The sequence below is a fragment of the Nerophis ophidion genome, linkage group LG27 (assembly GCF_033978795.1).
Source record: "Nerophis ophidion isolate RoL-2023_Sa linkage group LG27, RoL_Noph_v1.0, whole genome shotgun sequence".
NCBI classification, from domain to species: domain Eukaryota; kingdom Metazoa; phylum Chordata; class Actinopteri; order Syngnathiformes; family Syngnathidae; genus Nerophis; species Nerophis ophidion.
In genome coordinates this window covers 8802040-8819153 of record NC_084637.1, presented here as the reverse complement: position 1 = coordinate 8819153, position 17114 = coordinate 8802040, and the positions used below count along the sequence as shown (strand labels likewise).

At 41.0% G+C, this 17114-nt stretch overlaps 1 protein-coding gene across 1 annotated transcript in view; it reads left to right on the top strand.

Annotated features, from left to right (window-relative positions):
• Nucleotides 1-17114, top strand: part of spega (striated muscle enriched protein kinase a) — a 139581-nt gene that overhangs the window by 303 nt on the left and 122164 nt on the right. Inside the window, exons 1-2 of the mRNA XM_061889540.1 lie at nucleotides 1-32; nucleotides 4638-5101. The exon at nucleotides 1-32 is cut by the window's left edge and continues 303 nt beyond it. Of these exons, the coding sequence (XP_061745524.1) occupies nucleotides 4708-5101 (394 nt within the window). The 5' untranslated portion in view covers nucleotides 1-32; nucleotides 4638-4707. The remainder of the gene's footprint in view (nucleotides 33-4637; nucleotides 5102-17114) is intronic.

Genomic DNA, 17114 nt, shown 5'->3' with positions numbered 1-17114 from the left:
GGATTCCTCTCAGCTTCAACGGCAAAAGTCAGGTGTGCAAACTTGTGGTGTGTGACTATTTTAAGGTCTGTCAGTTAAATTGTGTGTTTTTGTTTGGACTAAAAACCATCCCAGTCTGAGGTTCCGCAGATCTGTGAAAACCTATGCCTGTAACTATTAATTATGCCGAGGTCCACATACTGTTCAATTAGCACTGCCATTACTCGAAATTCTTGAAACTATTTGATTCAAAACATTTTCAATTGTTTTTGTTGAATTCCACGCAAGTGCTTAAAACAGGGGTGTCAAACCGGATCAGACCCATGAACATCTTGCATTTTAGTGAAAATAAAATAATACTGTTCAGTAACAGTCATCCATCCATCCATCTTCTTCCGCTTATCCGAGGTAGGGTCGCGGGGGCAGCAGCCTAAGCAGGGAATCCCAGACTTTCCTGTCCCGAGCCACTCCGTCCAGCTCTTACCGGGGAATCTCGAGGTCCTGGGTCTTCCCCTTGGCTTCCTATTGGTCGGACCTGCCCGAAACACCTCCCAAGGGAGGCGTTCGGGTGGCATCCTGACCAGATGCCCGAACCACCTCATCTGGCTTCTCACCCTATCTCCAAGGGAGAGCCCCGCCACCCGGCTTAGGAAACTCATTTCGGCCGCTTGTACCCGTGATCTTGTCCTTTCGGTCATGACCCAAAGCTCATGACTGATAGGTGAGGATGGGAACGTAGATCGACCGGTAAATTGAGAGCTTTGCCTTCCGGTTCAGCTCTTTCTTCACCACAATGGATCGGTACAACGTCCGCATTACTGAAGACGCCGCACCGATTCGCCTGTCGATCTCACAATCCACTCTTCCCTCACTCGTGAACAAGACTCCTAGGTACTTGAACTCCTCCACTTGAGGCAGGGTCTCCTCCCCAACCCGGAGATGGCATTCCACCCTTTTCCGGGCGAGTACCATGGACTCGGACTTGGAGGTGCTGATTCTCATTCCAGTCGCTTCAGACTCGGCTGCGAACCGATCCAGAGAGAGCTGAAGATTCTGGCAGGATGAAACCATCAGGATCACATCATCTGCAAAAAGCAGAGACCTAATCCTGCAGCCACCAAACCGGATCCCCTCAACATCTTGAGTGCGCCTAAAAAATTCTGTCCATAAAAGTTACGAACAGAATCGCTGACAAAGGGCAGCCTTTTGTGCTTAAAACAGGGGTGTCAAACCGGATCAGACCCCCGAACATCTAGCTTTTTAGTGAAAATAAAATAATACTGGTCGGTAACAAGTAGAACAGAAAGTCGAACACAAATACAAATAGACGGAGCAGATATTAACAGAGTAAAATAACGTTTTGGGATATGATAATAGAGGATCAAATTAACTGGAAAAGTCATATTTAAAAAATACAACATTAAGTAGCAAGAAATATTGAATCACCTTCTTGGTTAGAAATCACTCGATATTCTCCACTGCTCACTCATGTTACCATATCTGAGTTATGGTATACCTCGGTTGGTAGAGTGGCCTGTGCCAGCAACTTGAGGGTTTCAGGTTCGATCCCGGCTTCTGCCATCCAAGTCACTGCCGTTGCGTCCTTGGGCAAGACACTTTACCCACCTGCTCCCAGTGCCACCCACACTGGTTTAAATGTAACTTAGATATTGGGTTTCACTATGTCAAGCGGTTTGAGTCACTAGAGAAAAGCGCTATATGAATATAATTTACTTCACTATCGTGTGGGGAAATGATAACTACATAACTCACTAACCCTGTTACATAAAGACCAGTTTGAGTAAAAAAATAGTGTTGGATGTCAAGAACACTCAAATTCCTTTGATTTATTGAATTGAAAATATTGCAATTCAATGATTTGGTGCATTTGCAAACAACTAAACATATGTACAAAGCAAACTATAACCTGCTAGCCAAGAATGCACAACATTTCATCTTAACAAAAAAGTAGAAATATAACGTCGGAGAAAAATCGAATTTAGGTATGTGTATGTACGAACAAGACCTAAAACCTTTAGTATATCTATATGTGGAATTAAATTATGGAAAGGATCTGTTGGGCTTGTCACTAACAGTTTTGTAATGTTTGGGTTTTCCTCCGTGTTTGTGTTTACTTCCTGTCAGCGCTCTTATTTTGGTTCCATTTCCTGCATATATCCCTGAGCGCTCGTTTCCCTCACCTGTCCCTGATTGGCAGCCTGGCACACCTGGTTGCAATTGCCAATCAGGCTACTATTTATGCCTGCCTCGCCCTCCAGTCAGTGCTTGATGATTGTATCCTGTAGCCTGTCTCGTGGTTCCTGTTTTCCCTGCATTTTGACATTAAAAGTCATGTTTTCCTGCGCTACGCCTGCCATCCCTGCATCTTGGTGTTCGTCACCAGCAGTTCTTGACAGGATCATCAAGCCAAATAAGAACCCCGCAGAGATTTCAATGGCGGAGAGGCTAGAGAGGATTTTGGCGCTGATGGCGGAATCGAGGAGATGCCTTGCCTCGTTTCGGACGCCCTCCCACCCATCCCTGTCTTCTGTTGGCCTCTTTGGGGACATCTGGAATCCGTCCCTTGAGGGTGGGGGCTAATGTCAGCTGTGCGACAGGGGAAGCACAGCTCTCACCTGTCCCAGTGAGGCCATTGCAGACACTGCCATCCTCTCCGGTGGGCCTGCAGACGCTGCCATCAACCCCGGTGGCTTCGGGGACACTTGGCCTGGCGGCCCACTGCCATTTCTCCCTCCACCCTCTCTTGGTGTTGAACTTTTTGTTAAAATTTAAAACGTCTGGTATCCATTATAGGAACGGGGGGCTACTGTCGGGCTTGTCATAACAGTTTGGTTATGTTTGGGTTTTCCTCTGTGTTTATTTCCTGTCAGCGCTCTTATTTTGGTTCCATTTCCTGCATTTCTCCCTGAGCGCTCGTTTCCCTCACCTGTCCCTGATTGGCAGCCTAGCACACCTGGTTGCGATTGCCAATCAGGCTACTATTTATGCCTGCCTTGCCCTCCAGTTAATGTTTGAGGATTGTAGCCTGTATACTGTTGCCTGTCTACTGGTTCCTGTTTTCCCTGCATTCTGACATTAATATCATGTTTTCCTGCGCTACGCCGGCCATCTCTGCATCTTGGGGTTCGTCACCAGCAGTTCCTCACAGGATCAAGCACAGAAACCAAACAAAGTACTAATATGATTCAGTTTAAGAAACCATTCAAACTAGAGGTGCTTACAACGTACAAAGAAGGATTATGATAAAGATCTCGAAAAATGAGAATCTAATTCATCTCATTGTGTGAATCATAACTAGCTTAAAGGCCTACTGAAACCCACTACTACCGACCACGCAGTCTGATAGTTTGTATATCAATGATGAAATATTAACACTTCAACACATGCCAATACAGCCGGTTTAGTTTACTAAATTGCAATTTTTAATTTTGCGCGGAAGTGTCATGCTAAAACGTCGTGGTATGATGACGTCACGCATTGTAGAGGACATTTTGTTCCAGAACCATTCACAGCTATAAGTCGTCTCTTTTCATCGCATAATTCCACAGTATTCTGGACATCTGTGTTGCATGAATCTTTTGCAATTTCGTTCAGTGAATAATGGAGACGTCAAAGAAGAAAGCTGTAGGTGGGAAGCGGTGTATTGCGGCCGCCTTCAGCAACACAAACAGAGCCGGTGTTTCATTGTTTACATTCCCGAAAGATGACGGTGAAGCTTTACTATGGAACAGACCGGTCAAGCGAACACGGTTGGATTGGACCACACACACAAAGTACAGTGTATTATGTAGCGATCATTTCGAAAGATCGTGTTACGAAGAAGGTCCCTTGCGAAGGGCAGAGATGGGCATCGCCACCACTCGTCGACTGGTGCTGAAGAAAGGTGCGGGGCTTACCTTCAGGTTGTACGGGTACGACCATATAATCTTACTAAAACACAAGTAACACAATAAGCAGATAAGGGATTTTCCAGAATTATCCTAGTAAATTAGTCTAATAACATCTAAATTGCTCCCACTGTATAGTCTTTTTTTTCTTTTTTCGAGTCCTTCACTCTCACTTTCCTCATCCACGAATCTTTCATCCTCGCTCAAATTAATGGGGAAATCGTTGCTTTCTCGGTCTGAATCGCTCTTGCTGCTGGTGGCCATGATTGTAAACAATGTTCAGATGTGAGGAGCTCCACAACCCGTGACGTCACGCGCACATCGTCTGCTACTTCCGGTACAGGCAAGGCTTTTTTTATTAGCGATCAAAAGTTGTTAACTTTATCGTCCATGTTCTCTACTAAATCCTTTCAGCAAAAATATGGCAATATCGCGAAATGATCAAGTATGACACATAGGACGAACCTGCTATCCCCGTTTAAATAAAATCTATTTTCAGTAGGCTTTTAACTATTATTTAAGATAACTGTTGTACTTATAATTTGTTGGTTTAATGTGTGTTACAAAATGAAAACAGAAAGTGAGTAGTACTTGATGTATTGGAAAAGAAGTAGGATTAAAATAGCTTTGCTTCTTATTCCTTTTTGGGCATTTTGTTTAAAGACATGAAAATATGTAAAATATGCAATATATCATAACGTAACTGTATGCATGTTCTAAATGAACTGAAACCATACATATGTGTTTCAGTCTCCTGCCTGTCATGAGGCCTCCAACAACTGCCATCGAGATATAAAGTTCAGCCTGCCAAAGACTTGGAATGGAGTCAAAGATGGCGGAAGTTTCAGCATCCAGACCGGATCGAACCATCCAGATCAAGAGGGCCAATTTCACCAATGACCAAGTTGCCCTGGACCAGGACGAGCTAACACAGGAGCCCAAGGCGCCGGTCTTCAGGCGTAAACTCCGCAAGGCGGCGGTGGGAACAGGCTGTGACATTCGTCTGAGGGTGTCAGTGACGGGGTTTCCCGAACCCTCTCTCGCCTGGTACCACAACCACACATTCCTGCCTCCCTCGGAAGCCCAGGACTCAGGAGGGCTGTGGATACGCGACTGCCGTACGCGGGACGCTGGCTTGTACACCTGCGTGGCCGCCAATGAGTCGGGGGAGGCGAGCTGCAGCGCCATCCTTGCCGTCATGGACCTTGGAGAAGGTAATACCCTCTTGACCCAATGGGTTATAATTACGATAAAGCCAGATATTTGGGTCTGTAGCCCAGTTGCATCTCCAAAATTAGTTGGTGAGAGTTAGATCTGATTCTATGTACGCAGAGCCAGCTGAGACGCTCTGTTATTAAAGGGGAACATTATCACAATTTCAAAAGGCTTAAAAACAATAAAAGTCAGTTCCCAGTGGCTTGTTTTATTTTTCAAAGTTTTTTTCAAAATTTCACACCTCCCGGAATATCCCTAAAAAAAGCTTTAAAGTTCTTGATTTTCCCTATTTGCGAGGTGACTGTCCATTTCCCTGTGACGTCATACAGGGCTGCCAATACAAACAACATGGCGGTTACAACAGCAAGATATAGCGACATTAGCTCGGATTCAGACTCGGATTTCAGCGGTTTAAGCGATTCAACAGATTACGCATGTATTGAAACAGATGGTCGGAGTATGGAGGCGGATAGCGAAAACGAAATCGAAGAAGAAACTGAAACTATTGAGCGAATAGCTATTGAAGCTATTCGGCCATAGCGTGGGTGTACCTAATGAAGTGGCCCATAGCATGGCTGCCTTATTAGCATCGCCGGTAAAATGTGCGGACCAAACGATCAGGACTTTCGCATCTTGTGACACTGGAGCAACTTAAATCCGTCGATTGGTAAGAGTTTGTTTCGCATTAAATGTGGGTATCTAGTTTCAAATGTACATACAGCTAGCGTAAATAGCATGTTAGAATCGATTAGCGTAGCATGTTAGCATCGATTAGCTGGCAGTCATGCTGCGACCAAATATGTCTGATTAGCACATCAACAAAACTCACCTTCGTGATTTCGTTGACTTAATCGTTGCAAATGCATCTGCAGGTTATCCATACATCTCTGTGCCATGTCTGTCTTAGCATCGCCGGTAAAATGTGCAGACACTCTGGCACATTCAATGGGGGTCTGGCGGCAGATTTCTTGCCAGTGGTGCAACTTGAATCCCTCCCTGTTAGTGTTGTTACACCCTCCGACAACAAATCGACGAGGCATGATGTCTCCAAGGTACCGAAAAATAGTCGAAAAAACGGAAAATAACAGAGCTGAGACCCGGTGTTTGTAATGTGAAAATGAAAATGGCGGGCGTGTTACCTCGGTGACGTCACGTTCTGACATCATCGCTAAAAGACCGATAAACAGAAAGGCGTTTAATTTGCCAAAATTCGCCCATTTAGAGTTCGGAAATTGGTTAAAAAAAATACATGGTCTTTTTTTCTGCACCATCAAGGTATATATTGACGCTTGCATAGGTCTGGTGATAATGTTCCCCTTTAATGATGGTAATTAGCAGAAAAGCTTCATATTCCATGTGGACGTCTTGATTGATGGAGTTTTAATGTGACATTTGCTGTTTATCAGCAAAAAACTCCACCCTGTCACATTTTGGTTACCTCAGACACTATGACCCCTGTAACACCCCTCCCCTTGGCTGGTTATTTGTGGCTCGGTATGTGCCTCGCTGGCCTGGGGGGCGCTTGGCGCTCCGATGTGTGGATGTGTCTCCGATTGCACCGGCAGACATCACAGATAAGTATAGCAGCACCGCGGTCAAAATGCGGTGCTGTCACACTCAATCACAGTCAGTGTGATGAAAGCGAGATGGAGACTGGGGGTGGAGGTGGTGGTGGTGGGTCGGGGGGCGGCTGTTAGGACTGTGTGATTAGCATGTGAACCTGTGTGCGTGGTCTTGTATTTCTACTCTTCTTGAGACATCAAGGAAAAGTACCGTCCATATGAGGACCGGTGAACAAGGTAGGACATAAATCATGGTCCCGATACGGGAAAACCATTGCATCAATCAATCAATCAATGTTTATTTATATAGCCCCAAATCACAAATGTCTCAAAGGACTGCATAAATCATTACGACTACAACATCCTCGGAAGAACCCACAAAAGGGCAAGGAAAACTCACACCCAGTGGGCAGGGAGAATTCACACCCAGTGGGACGCCAGTGACAATGCTGACTATGAGAAACCTTGGAGAGGACCTCAGATGTGGGCAACCCCCCCCCCCTCTAGGGGACCGAAAGCAATGGATGTCGAGCGGGTCTAACATGATACTGTGAAAGTTCAATCCATAGTGGCTACAACACAGCCGCGAGAGTTCAGTTCAAGCGGATCCAAGACAGCAGCGAGAGTCCCTTCCACAGGAGACCATCTCAAGCGGAGGCGGGTCAGGAGCGTAGAGATGTCCCCAACCGATACAGGTGAGCGGTCCATCCTGGGTCCCGACGAGCGGTCCATCCTGGGTCTCGACTCTGGACAGCCAGTACTTCATCCATGGTCATCGGACCGGACCCCCTCCACAAGGGAGGGGGGGACATAGGAGAAATAAAAGAAGCGGCAGATCAACTGGTCTAAAAAGGAGGTCTATTTAAAGGCTAGAGTATACAGATGAGTTTTAAGGTGAGACTTAAATGCTTCTACTGAGGTAGCATCTCGAACTGTTACCGGGAGGGCATTCCAGAGTACTGGAGCCCGAACGGAAAACGCTCTATAGCCCGCAGACTTTTTTGGGCTCTAGGAATCACTAATAAGCCGGAGTCTTTTGAACGCAGATTTTTTGCCGGGACATATCGGCAAGATAGGCTGGAGCTAGACCGTGTAGTATTTTATACGTAAGTAGTAAAACCTTAAAGTCACATCTTAAGTGCACAGGAAGCCAGTGCAGGTGAGCCAGTACAGGCGTAATGTGATCAAACTTTCTTGTTCTTGTCAAAAGTCTAGCAGCCGCATTTTGTACCAACTGTAATCTTTTAATGCTAGTCATGGGGAGACCCGAAAATAATACGTTACAGTATTGCATCTAAAAGAGAAAGTCTCATTTGCACCCCTGGTGGGGAAATATATCAAAAAAATGAGGGTTGCTTGCTGTCGTGTGGGTTCCCAGGACCATCAAGGAAGGACATTTTGCTCTTGCAGGTTTGACTCTGGTTTATTTTTCAATAAACAAGCTTTTTTCTCTCTCTCTGGCACTCACCGAGGGTGGATGCTCCCCTTTCCTCTCCCTTATCTTTCCTGCTTGCGTCTTTGTTTTGTCTTGTCTTTGTGTGAAAATTGGTGAATGTTGAGAAATGTGTTGGATGTGGAGTTATTCAATGTTTGTTGGTATATATATGTGCTTTGCTATGGAGGTTTTTTCTCCCTCCAAACTGGGCCCTCTTCGGAGCCCAGTCTGGATTGTATTTTTTTACTCATCCTTCCCCAGCGTTTACCTTTTTCCCATCTTTTACGGGGCGCCCTATGGCGACCCATCAGCGTTCTTGTTCTGTAACCCTGTTCACTGTTTGTTTGTCTAGTCTTGAACAGGTTTGTGCTGAAAATAAAGTTTTGTTGTACTTGTTGCAATGACAATAAAGACCTACCTAGTGTAGGTCGGATCACTTTGCAGCTGCTCCTTTTTACTGATCGCTCACGGTCCGCTCTTTCAGCCGCCGTCGTCGTCGTCCTCTTCTATGGCTCGCTGTCCGTCGCTCTTTGATTGCTCTTGCTCTTCATCTGCTCCTGCAGGCTCTCCAACTCCTTCCTCCTCGATCTCTCCTCCTTCTCCCCTTTTATACATCATCAGGAGAAATGTTAATAGTTTCCTAGTGTGTGAGCCACGCACCTGAATTAGATTGCGGCGCCTCTCCACTCCGCCGCATCCTCCGCCTCCTTGCCGCCATCTTGGGCAGGGCTGCAGCGTGCCCTGCCCTGCCGTCGGCCCGTCGGCTCCGCCTCTCCACAGAGACATTTTTCAAATTGACTGTGTGTCAGTTTTAGAAGTGCTTTCCCTCTGGTCAACATATGAAATAACAAGTGTGTGTGAGAAATTGAAATGTGCCCCCTTTGGCCCAAATTATTACAAACAATTTAAGTTTAAAAGAAAGTATCTCTTTTCGATACATAGATAGATAGATATATAGATCAGGGGTAGGGAACCTATGGCTCTAGAGCCAGATGTGGCTCTTTTGATGACTGCAACTGGCTCTCGGATAAATCTAAGCTAACACTGCTTAACACGATAAGTAATGACTAATTCCACTTGTAATCAAAGTGTTAAAAAGGGGCGGTTTAGCTCGGTCGGTAGAGTGGCCGTGCCAGCAACTTGAGGGTTGCAGGTTCGATTCCCGCTTCTGCCAACCTAGTCACTGCCGTTGTGTCCTTGGGCAAGACACTTTACCCACCTGCTTCCAATGCCACCCACACTGGTTTGAATGTAACTTAGCTATTGGGTTTCACTATGTAAAGCGCTTTGAATCACTTGAGAAAAAGCGCTATATAAATATAATTCACTTCACTTCACTTAAAAATAACGTTCAAAATATTAAACATGCTCATGCATTTGAATCCATCCATCCTTTTTCTACCGCACTTTATTTATTTTTATTTTTTTTAGGGCTTGCCCTCCTGGGGGTTTTTCAGACCACCAAGCACCGACATGAAAGCCTGTTGCAGGGTTACGATATTTTTTTATTTTTCAATAAGTCTCTCAGTTGCTTTCCAGCAATTGTCTTTTTCTCTTTCGTTCTCACTCGCACTCTGGCTCCAGCTCCAACCCTGTCTCTCCTCCTGGCTGCTGCTTATAACAGAGCGACAGGTGATTAGATAATAAGGCCCAGGTGGGTTGTCTACGCACCTGTCGCTGATTTCGAGGCCGGTCCTGGCACACCCCGCTTCGCTGCAGGCCCGCAGGCCACGCCCCCTCCACAGTTAGCTTCGGAATATCAATGTTATTACAAAGAATAAGAGACCTATTATACTTAATTAATGTTGGTCTTACTTAAAAATGCACGCATTTAGGTGTGTTCAGTGTTGAAAAAAAAATTATATGGCTCTTACGGAAATACATTTTAAAATATTCGGATTCTTGGCTCTCTCAGCCAAAAAGGTTCCCGACCCCTGCTGTAGATGGATAGTACTTTATTCATTCCTTCAGGAGAGTTCCTTCGGGAAAATTAAAATGTATGTGATATTTTACAACCTTTTCTATGTTTCTACTGTAAGCATCTCATGAAACACATTATGTGATTAACTTCTAAATAAAATGAATGAAAATGTGCCCACAGTAGATGAAAATTGTTTATTTTTCCTCCCATTTTGCCAGTTGGACCACAGCTTCCGTTGTAAACCACCATCAGTATTCTTTGACATTAATAGTACTTGACACATACATTTTGCTTGATAATATTATCTTGCGTGCAATTACAAAATAAAAAATATATGTATATAGAGAAATACTGTCGTAATTTGAAGTAAATAATGAAGATTAAAAAACTATTACAAACATAAACTAAAAGCAATCTTTTTTCAAAATGTGTCGAATTTTTTCTTGGAAAATTGGGAACAATTTCTTATATTCTCTTTCTGTAATATTGCAATATTTTTATTGTAAAATGATAACTTTTTTATGGTAAATTATTACTTTTTAATGCAAAGGGGTGACATTTGTCATATAAAATTCAGACTTAAATTACAGTATTGCCCAATGTTTTGTGGTTCTTGTAAAATAGTAAATCAAAATTTGGAAAATTTGGATTTTTGTCTAGTAAAATTATGACTCTTCATAAAGTTGCCAAAATGTTAAGCTTTTCCTCCAACCCAATCCAATCCACTTTATTTATATAGCACATTTAAACAACAATATGTTTCCAAAGTGCTGCACAACAATATTAAAAACAACACTCAAATACTATCCTGAGCTCCACCAATGACTGAATGAAAACAAACAAAAAAATAATAATAATAAATAAATACATATAAAACCAATACAAAAACAATATAAAAAAATATGATTAAAAACGATTTTAAAGGTGAAACCAATTAAAACAGTAAATAAAAATAAAAATTTCAAAACACAGAGGGCAACTATGGACCATACAACCAGAGGTGGGTAGAGTAGCCAGAAATTGTACTCAAGTAAGAGTACTGTTACTTTAGAGATTTATTACTCAAGTAAAAGTACGGAGTAGTCATCCAAATATTTACTTGAGTAAAAGTAAAAAGTATGTTGTGAAAAAACTACTCAAGTACTGAGTAACTGATGAGTAACCTGTTCGTTTAATGATGACGGCAACAAGTAATGCACAAAAACATAAAAATAGCAATGAGCACATTCAGAGCCAGGAATATCTCTTAAGCAACTAAAATAATAATATATTTTAAATAATAGTACATTAAAATAAAATTTAAAAAATGGCACATTGAGCCACAATAACTTAACAGCACCATAGGCTCAATAGGCATTGATTGATTGATTGATTGATTGAAACTTGTATTAGTAGATTGCACAGTACAGTACATATTCCCTACAATTGACCACTAAATGGTAACACCCCAATAAGTTTTTCAACTTTCATCAATTGCTTAGTAAATGACCAAGTCGAGGTGATCTACCTCATATATACATACACACACATATCATATATATATATATATATAGAAAATATATATATACATACATACAGTTATATATACAGTATATACTTTATATTTATTTATTTTGCCGTTTTTGTTGACATGTTAAAGGTGTTTTAATGAATATACATGCATGTTTAACATATAGATTCCTATCTTTTATGAAGACAAGAATATAAGTTTGTGTATTACCTGATTCTGATGACTCGCATTGATTGGAATCAGACAGTATAGTGCTGATAACGTCCACTTTTTCAAATGGAGGAGAAAAAAAGTTCCTCTTTTCTGTCTAATACCACATGAAAGTCGTTGGTTTTTGGCATCTTATTTGTCCAGCTTCCATATTCGTTTTTATACACTTGACAAGAAATACATTGGCGGCGAACTCCGTGGCTTGCTAGCTTGTTTGCGCTGGCTTTCGGAGACGCTTATTTTGCTAAGGCAGGCGCGATGGAGCAGCGCTTTTATTGTGAAGACGGGAACTGTGCGATCAGTCTTTTGGCTTTTGACGGGAAGTACGGTTGAAATAAAAAGTGTCTTTTTTCCTTTTCACTTTTGATTGATTGCTTGATTGATACTTTTATTAGTAGATTGCACAGTACAGTACATATTCTGCACAATTGACCACTAAATGGTAACACCCCAATAAGTTTTTCAACTTGTTTAAGTCGGGTCATGTGACCGCCTGGCTCTGTTTGATTGGGCCAACGTCACCAGTGACTGCATGTGATTGGTGAAACGCAGGCATGCGTAGATTCTACTTTGAAAAACCAAAACAAACATTAATAGATCGATTTAAAAAAGTAGCGAGTAGCGAGCTGAATGTAGATAAATGGAGCGGAGTAAAAGTAGCGTTTCGTCTCTATAAATATACTCAAGAAAAAGTAAAAGTATGTTGCATAAAAACTACTCGTAGAAGTACAATTTATCACAAAATTTACCCAAGTAGATGTAACGGAGTAAATGTAGCGCGTTACTACCCACCTCTGCATACAACTCACATAGTGTTAAAAGCCAGAGAATAAAAACTGGTCTTTTTCTTTTAAAATTGCAACAGTTATTGAGTAAAATTCCAACTTTTATAATAATATTGCACACATTTTCAGTTTTTCTTGTAAAATTTTAACCTACCTTGACTAAAATTAGGACATTCATTACAATACTGCCAAAATTCCAAGTTTTTCTTGTGAAATTGTGACCTTTTTCTCGTGAAATTCCAAATCATGTTTCACAACAATCTTTTTTACATTTGCATAGTATGTATATATTATTATTGTTTTAAATAAAAAGCTTTATATACCTAAAAAGGGTGTTCCTAAAGAGGTAGGCATTTGTCGGAAGTCTAAATAAGGTAAGAAATACGAGGGTGTGTGTGTGTGTGTGTGTGTGTGTGTGTGTGTGTGTGCGTGTGTGTGTGTGTGTGTGTGTGTGTGTGTGTGTGTGTGTGTGTGTATGTGAGTTTATTGCCTTCTCTCAAAGGGGACGTGCCAGACTGATACCGTGTCGCGTTTGGCATTTGAATCTCAGACGAGCGTGTGACGTTGTGAACATTCTGGCGTCACACGTCCCTTGCAGCCCGACAGCCTGAAGTAGCGCCACCTTCTGGCCCACCAGTTTGAAACCGGTATGTTATATTTAAGTCCGTTTGGGTGTTTAGCATTAAATCAGGTAGAGTACTATGGTCCTTATAGTCGGACGGACTTCCACCATCAGAATCTTTAGTCATGCTTGAACGATGAAAAGGTGTCAAAGTTTGTTGTTGACGATCCCTAAGATGCAGAGATGGAGGCAGGCATTGAATAGGACAACTTTTTAATTAAAATAATAGAACAAGAACAAACAAAAGGGGTACAACAAAAAGCGCGCACGAGGCGGATAACAAACTAAAAGGCCTAGCGTGGAAGCTAGCAGGTATCGAGCAAGAAACAGAAGTCGTACTTATAATATGAAAACAAACTTGGAAGCAGGGAACAAAAGACAGTTAGCTACAAACTACTATCAAATATAGCTTACCGCTACGCTGCATTGACACGATATGATACCACACGACAGGTAGCAACGACAATACAATAATCCAGCACTCGACTGGAGGGCAAAACAGGTTCAAATGGGAGCGGGCTGATTGACACCAGGTGTGGCCAGGTGCCAATTAGCCTCAGCTGAGGGGAAATAAGAGCGCTGACAGGAACTAAAAACAGGAAATACTAAACACACACTGATGAAAAACTAAAACACAAACAAACTGTCAGGGGCAAGCCTGACAAAAAGCCTCCATTGATCAACAGCTTTACAATGAAATATGATAAAGCAAACGTACAACTTTGGGATCATAGTATTGTTAAAAGTCAAACATTACTAAATGTGTTCATTAAGAAGGGGTTCTCAAACTTTTTTTCACCAAGTACCACTTTTAGTAAAAAATGTGGCTTGCCAAGTACCACCATAATGACCAATATTAAAATGCCGTAGCACAGTAGGCCTAAATATTCAATAAAAACAATACAGATGCTTAATTTACCATGTATGTTTATTATTTTTGGCCACTCTCATAGTACACTTGGATTGAACGGTAACACTGTGAATGAATATAAGAAAAAAAACAAAAAACACCGTACTTTATTCAAGCGATTCTTACCACCAGATGGAGCCTAGTAGTACACACACCAGAGTTTGAGAATCACTCTCATAGTGTAACAAACAACACTTTGCAAAGATTCGATAAAATGTTGGAGCTGTTTGTGGCCACTGATGATACATTTATTATTATGATCATTTGTTGGCCCTGCGATGAGTTGGAGACTTGTCCAAGGTGTACCCCGCCTTCCGCCCGAATGCAGCTGAGATAGGCTCCAGCATCCCCCGTAACTCCAAAAGGGCCAAGCAGTAGAAAATGGATGGAAGGATGATTCATTATTCATGATTAATTAATTAAGAATTATTTGATGCCACAGTAATTCCTGTACTACAGGGATCGGACAAGGAACATATTTTTTTCCCGACCACCTGTGTCGATAGACTTTTTTAACACTGGTGTGGAGGAAATCAATCAGTCAATTAAAGTTTACTTATATAGCCCTTAATCACAGATGTCTCAAAGGGCTGCACAATAATTCCACTAGTAATCAAAAATAACGTTCAAAATATAAAACATTCTCATGCTTTTTATGTTCAAGAAGTTGTGTTAATGGTAAGAAGTAATTTATTTATTATTGGTTAGGGTGGGGCTTGCCCTCCTGGGCGTTCCTCAGACCACCAAGCACCGACATGAGAGCCTTTTTCAGGGTTACAATATTTTTCTATTTTTCAATAAGCCCAGGTGGGCCTTCTACGCACCTGTCGCTGATTTTGAGGCCAATCCTGGCAACACCCTGCTTCGCTGCAGGCCCGCAGGCCACGCCCCTCCACAGTTAGCTTCAGAATAACAATGTTATTACAAAGAATAAGAGCCCTATTATACTCTAGAAATGTTGGTCTTACTTAAAAATGCACGCGTTTAGTTGTGTTCAGTGTTAAAAAAAATATTATATGGCTCTTACGGAAATACATTTTAAAATATTTGGCTTCTTGGCTCTCTCAGTCAAAAAGGTTCCCCGACTATTGGCCGAAGGTAAAGATGTGTGTGTTCAAGTTAAAGGAAATGGAAACCACATATAAAATAACATCAAATATACCTAAAAAACATACAGCTAGCATAAATAGCATGTTAGCATCAATTAGCTTGCATTAATGCAGTGACCAAATATGCCTGATTGGCGCTCCACACGGGTCAACAACATCAACAAAGGTCACCTTTGCGTATTCACGTACAGCATAAAACATTTGATGGACAAATAGAGACAAAGAAGGAGTGGCATAAAAGACGTCTTTCTGTTTCTGTGGCAGCATTTAGGAAAGTTGTGCATGTACACCAGGGGTCACCAACGCGGTGCCCGCGGGCACCAGGTCGCCCGTAAGGACCAGATGAGTCGCCCGCTGGCCTGTTTTAAAAATAGCTCAAATAGCAGCACTTACCAGTGAGCTGCCTCTATTTTTTAAATTGTATTTATTTACGAGCAAGCTGGTCTCGCTTTGCTCGACATTTTTAATTCTAAGAGAGACAAAACTCAAATAGAATTGGAAAAACCAAGAAAATATTTTAAAGACTTGGTCTTCACTTGTTTAAATAAATTCATTTATTTTTTTACTTTGCTTCTTATAACTTTCAGAAAGACAATTTTAGAGAAAAAATACAACCTTAAAAATGATTGTAGGATTTTTAAACACATATACCTTTTTACCTTTTAAATTCCTTCCTTTTCTTTCCTGACAATTTAAATCAATGTTCAAGTATTTTTTTTTAACTGTAAAAAATATTAATTAGATTTTAATTAAATTCTTCATTTCAGCTTCTGTTTTTTCGACGAACAATATTTGTGAAATATTTCTTCAAACTTAATATGATTAAAATTCAAAAAAATTATTCTGGCAAATCTAGAAAATCTTTAGACTCAAATTTAAATCCTATTTCAAAGTCTTTTGAATTTCTTTAAACAATTTTGTTCTGGAAAATCTGGAAGAAATAATGATTTGTCTTTGTTAGAAATATAGCTTGGTCCAATTTGTTATATATTCTAACAAAGTTCAGAGTGGATTTTAACCTATTTAAAACATGTCCTCAAAATTCTAAAATTAATCCTAACCAGGAAAAATTACTAATGATGTTCCATAAATTATTTTTTTTATTTTTTCAAAAATATTCGAATTAGCTACTTTTTCTCCTCATTTTTTTCGGTTGAATTTTGAATTTTAAAGAGTCGAAATTGAAAATAAACTATGTTTCAAAATTAAATTTTCATTTTTTTCGTGTTTTCTCCTCTTTTAAACCGTTCAATTAAGTGTTTTTGTCATCATTTATTCTCTACAAAAAACCTTCCATAAAAGGAAAAAAATGTACGACGGAATGACAGACAGAAATACCCATTTTTTAATATATATAGATTTATTTATTAAAGGTAAATTGAGCAAATTGGCTTTTTCTGGCAATTTATTTAAGTGTGTATCAAACTGGTAGCCCTTCGCATTAATCAGTACCCAAGAAGTAGCTCTTGGTTTCAAAAAGGTTGGTGACCCCTGATGTACACAAAACTATGGTGCGTTCAAGGACTTCTAAAGTTAGGACAAAATGGTGCAAGCCAAATCCTCTCATCAGTGAAGCATGTTTAATACAAACAGTGGGATTTCTAACAATTAGGAAGGTTTGTGTCATGTTTGTCCTCCTACAGAAACAATATTAAAACAACAAATATATATTTTTTCCCCATCTTTTTCTATTCTCATACATTCTTGGAAAAGCTGCAGGGAGCCACTAATTGTCGACCCCCGGGTTAGTGCAATGCATCTTATTACAAACTTTGTAATAGCCATTAATAGTTATTTGGATTACTTAAGATTTATATATTTTGGTGATGCTGTTGTAAATTTGTTTTTTTTGATGAAGTTCGGACGCACGTTGACTTTCATGTGGTTCCGCAGATCTGGTCTTTTTTGCCACTTGTGCCAGCTCGCTGAAACATGTTGCAGGCATCAA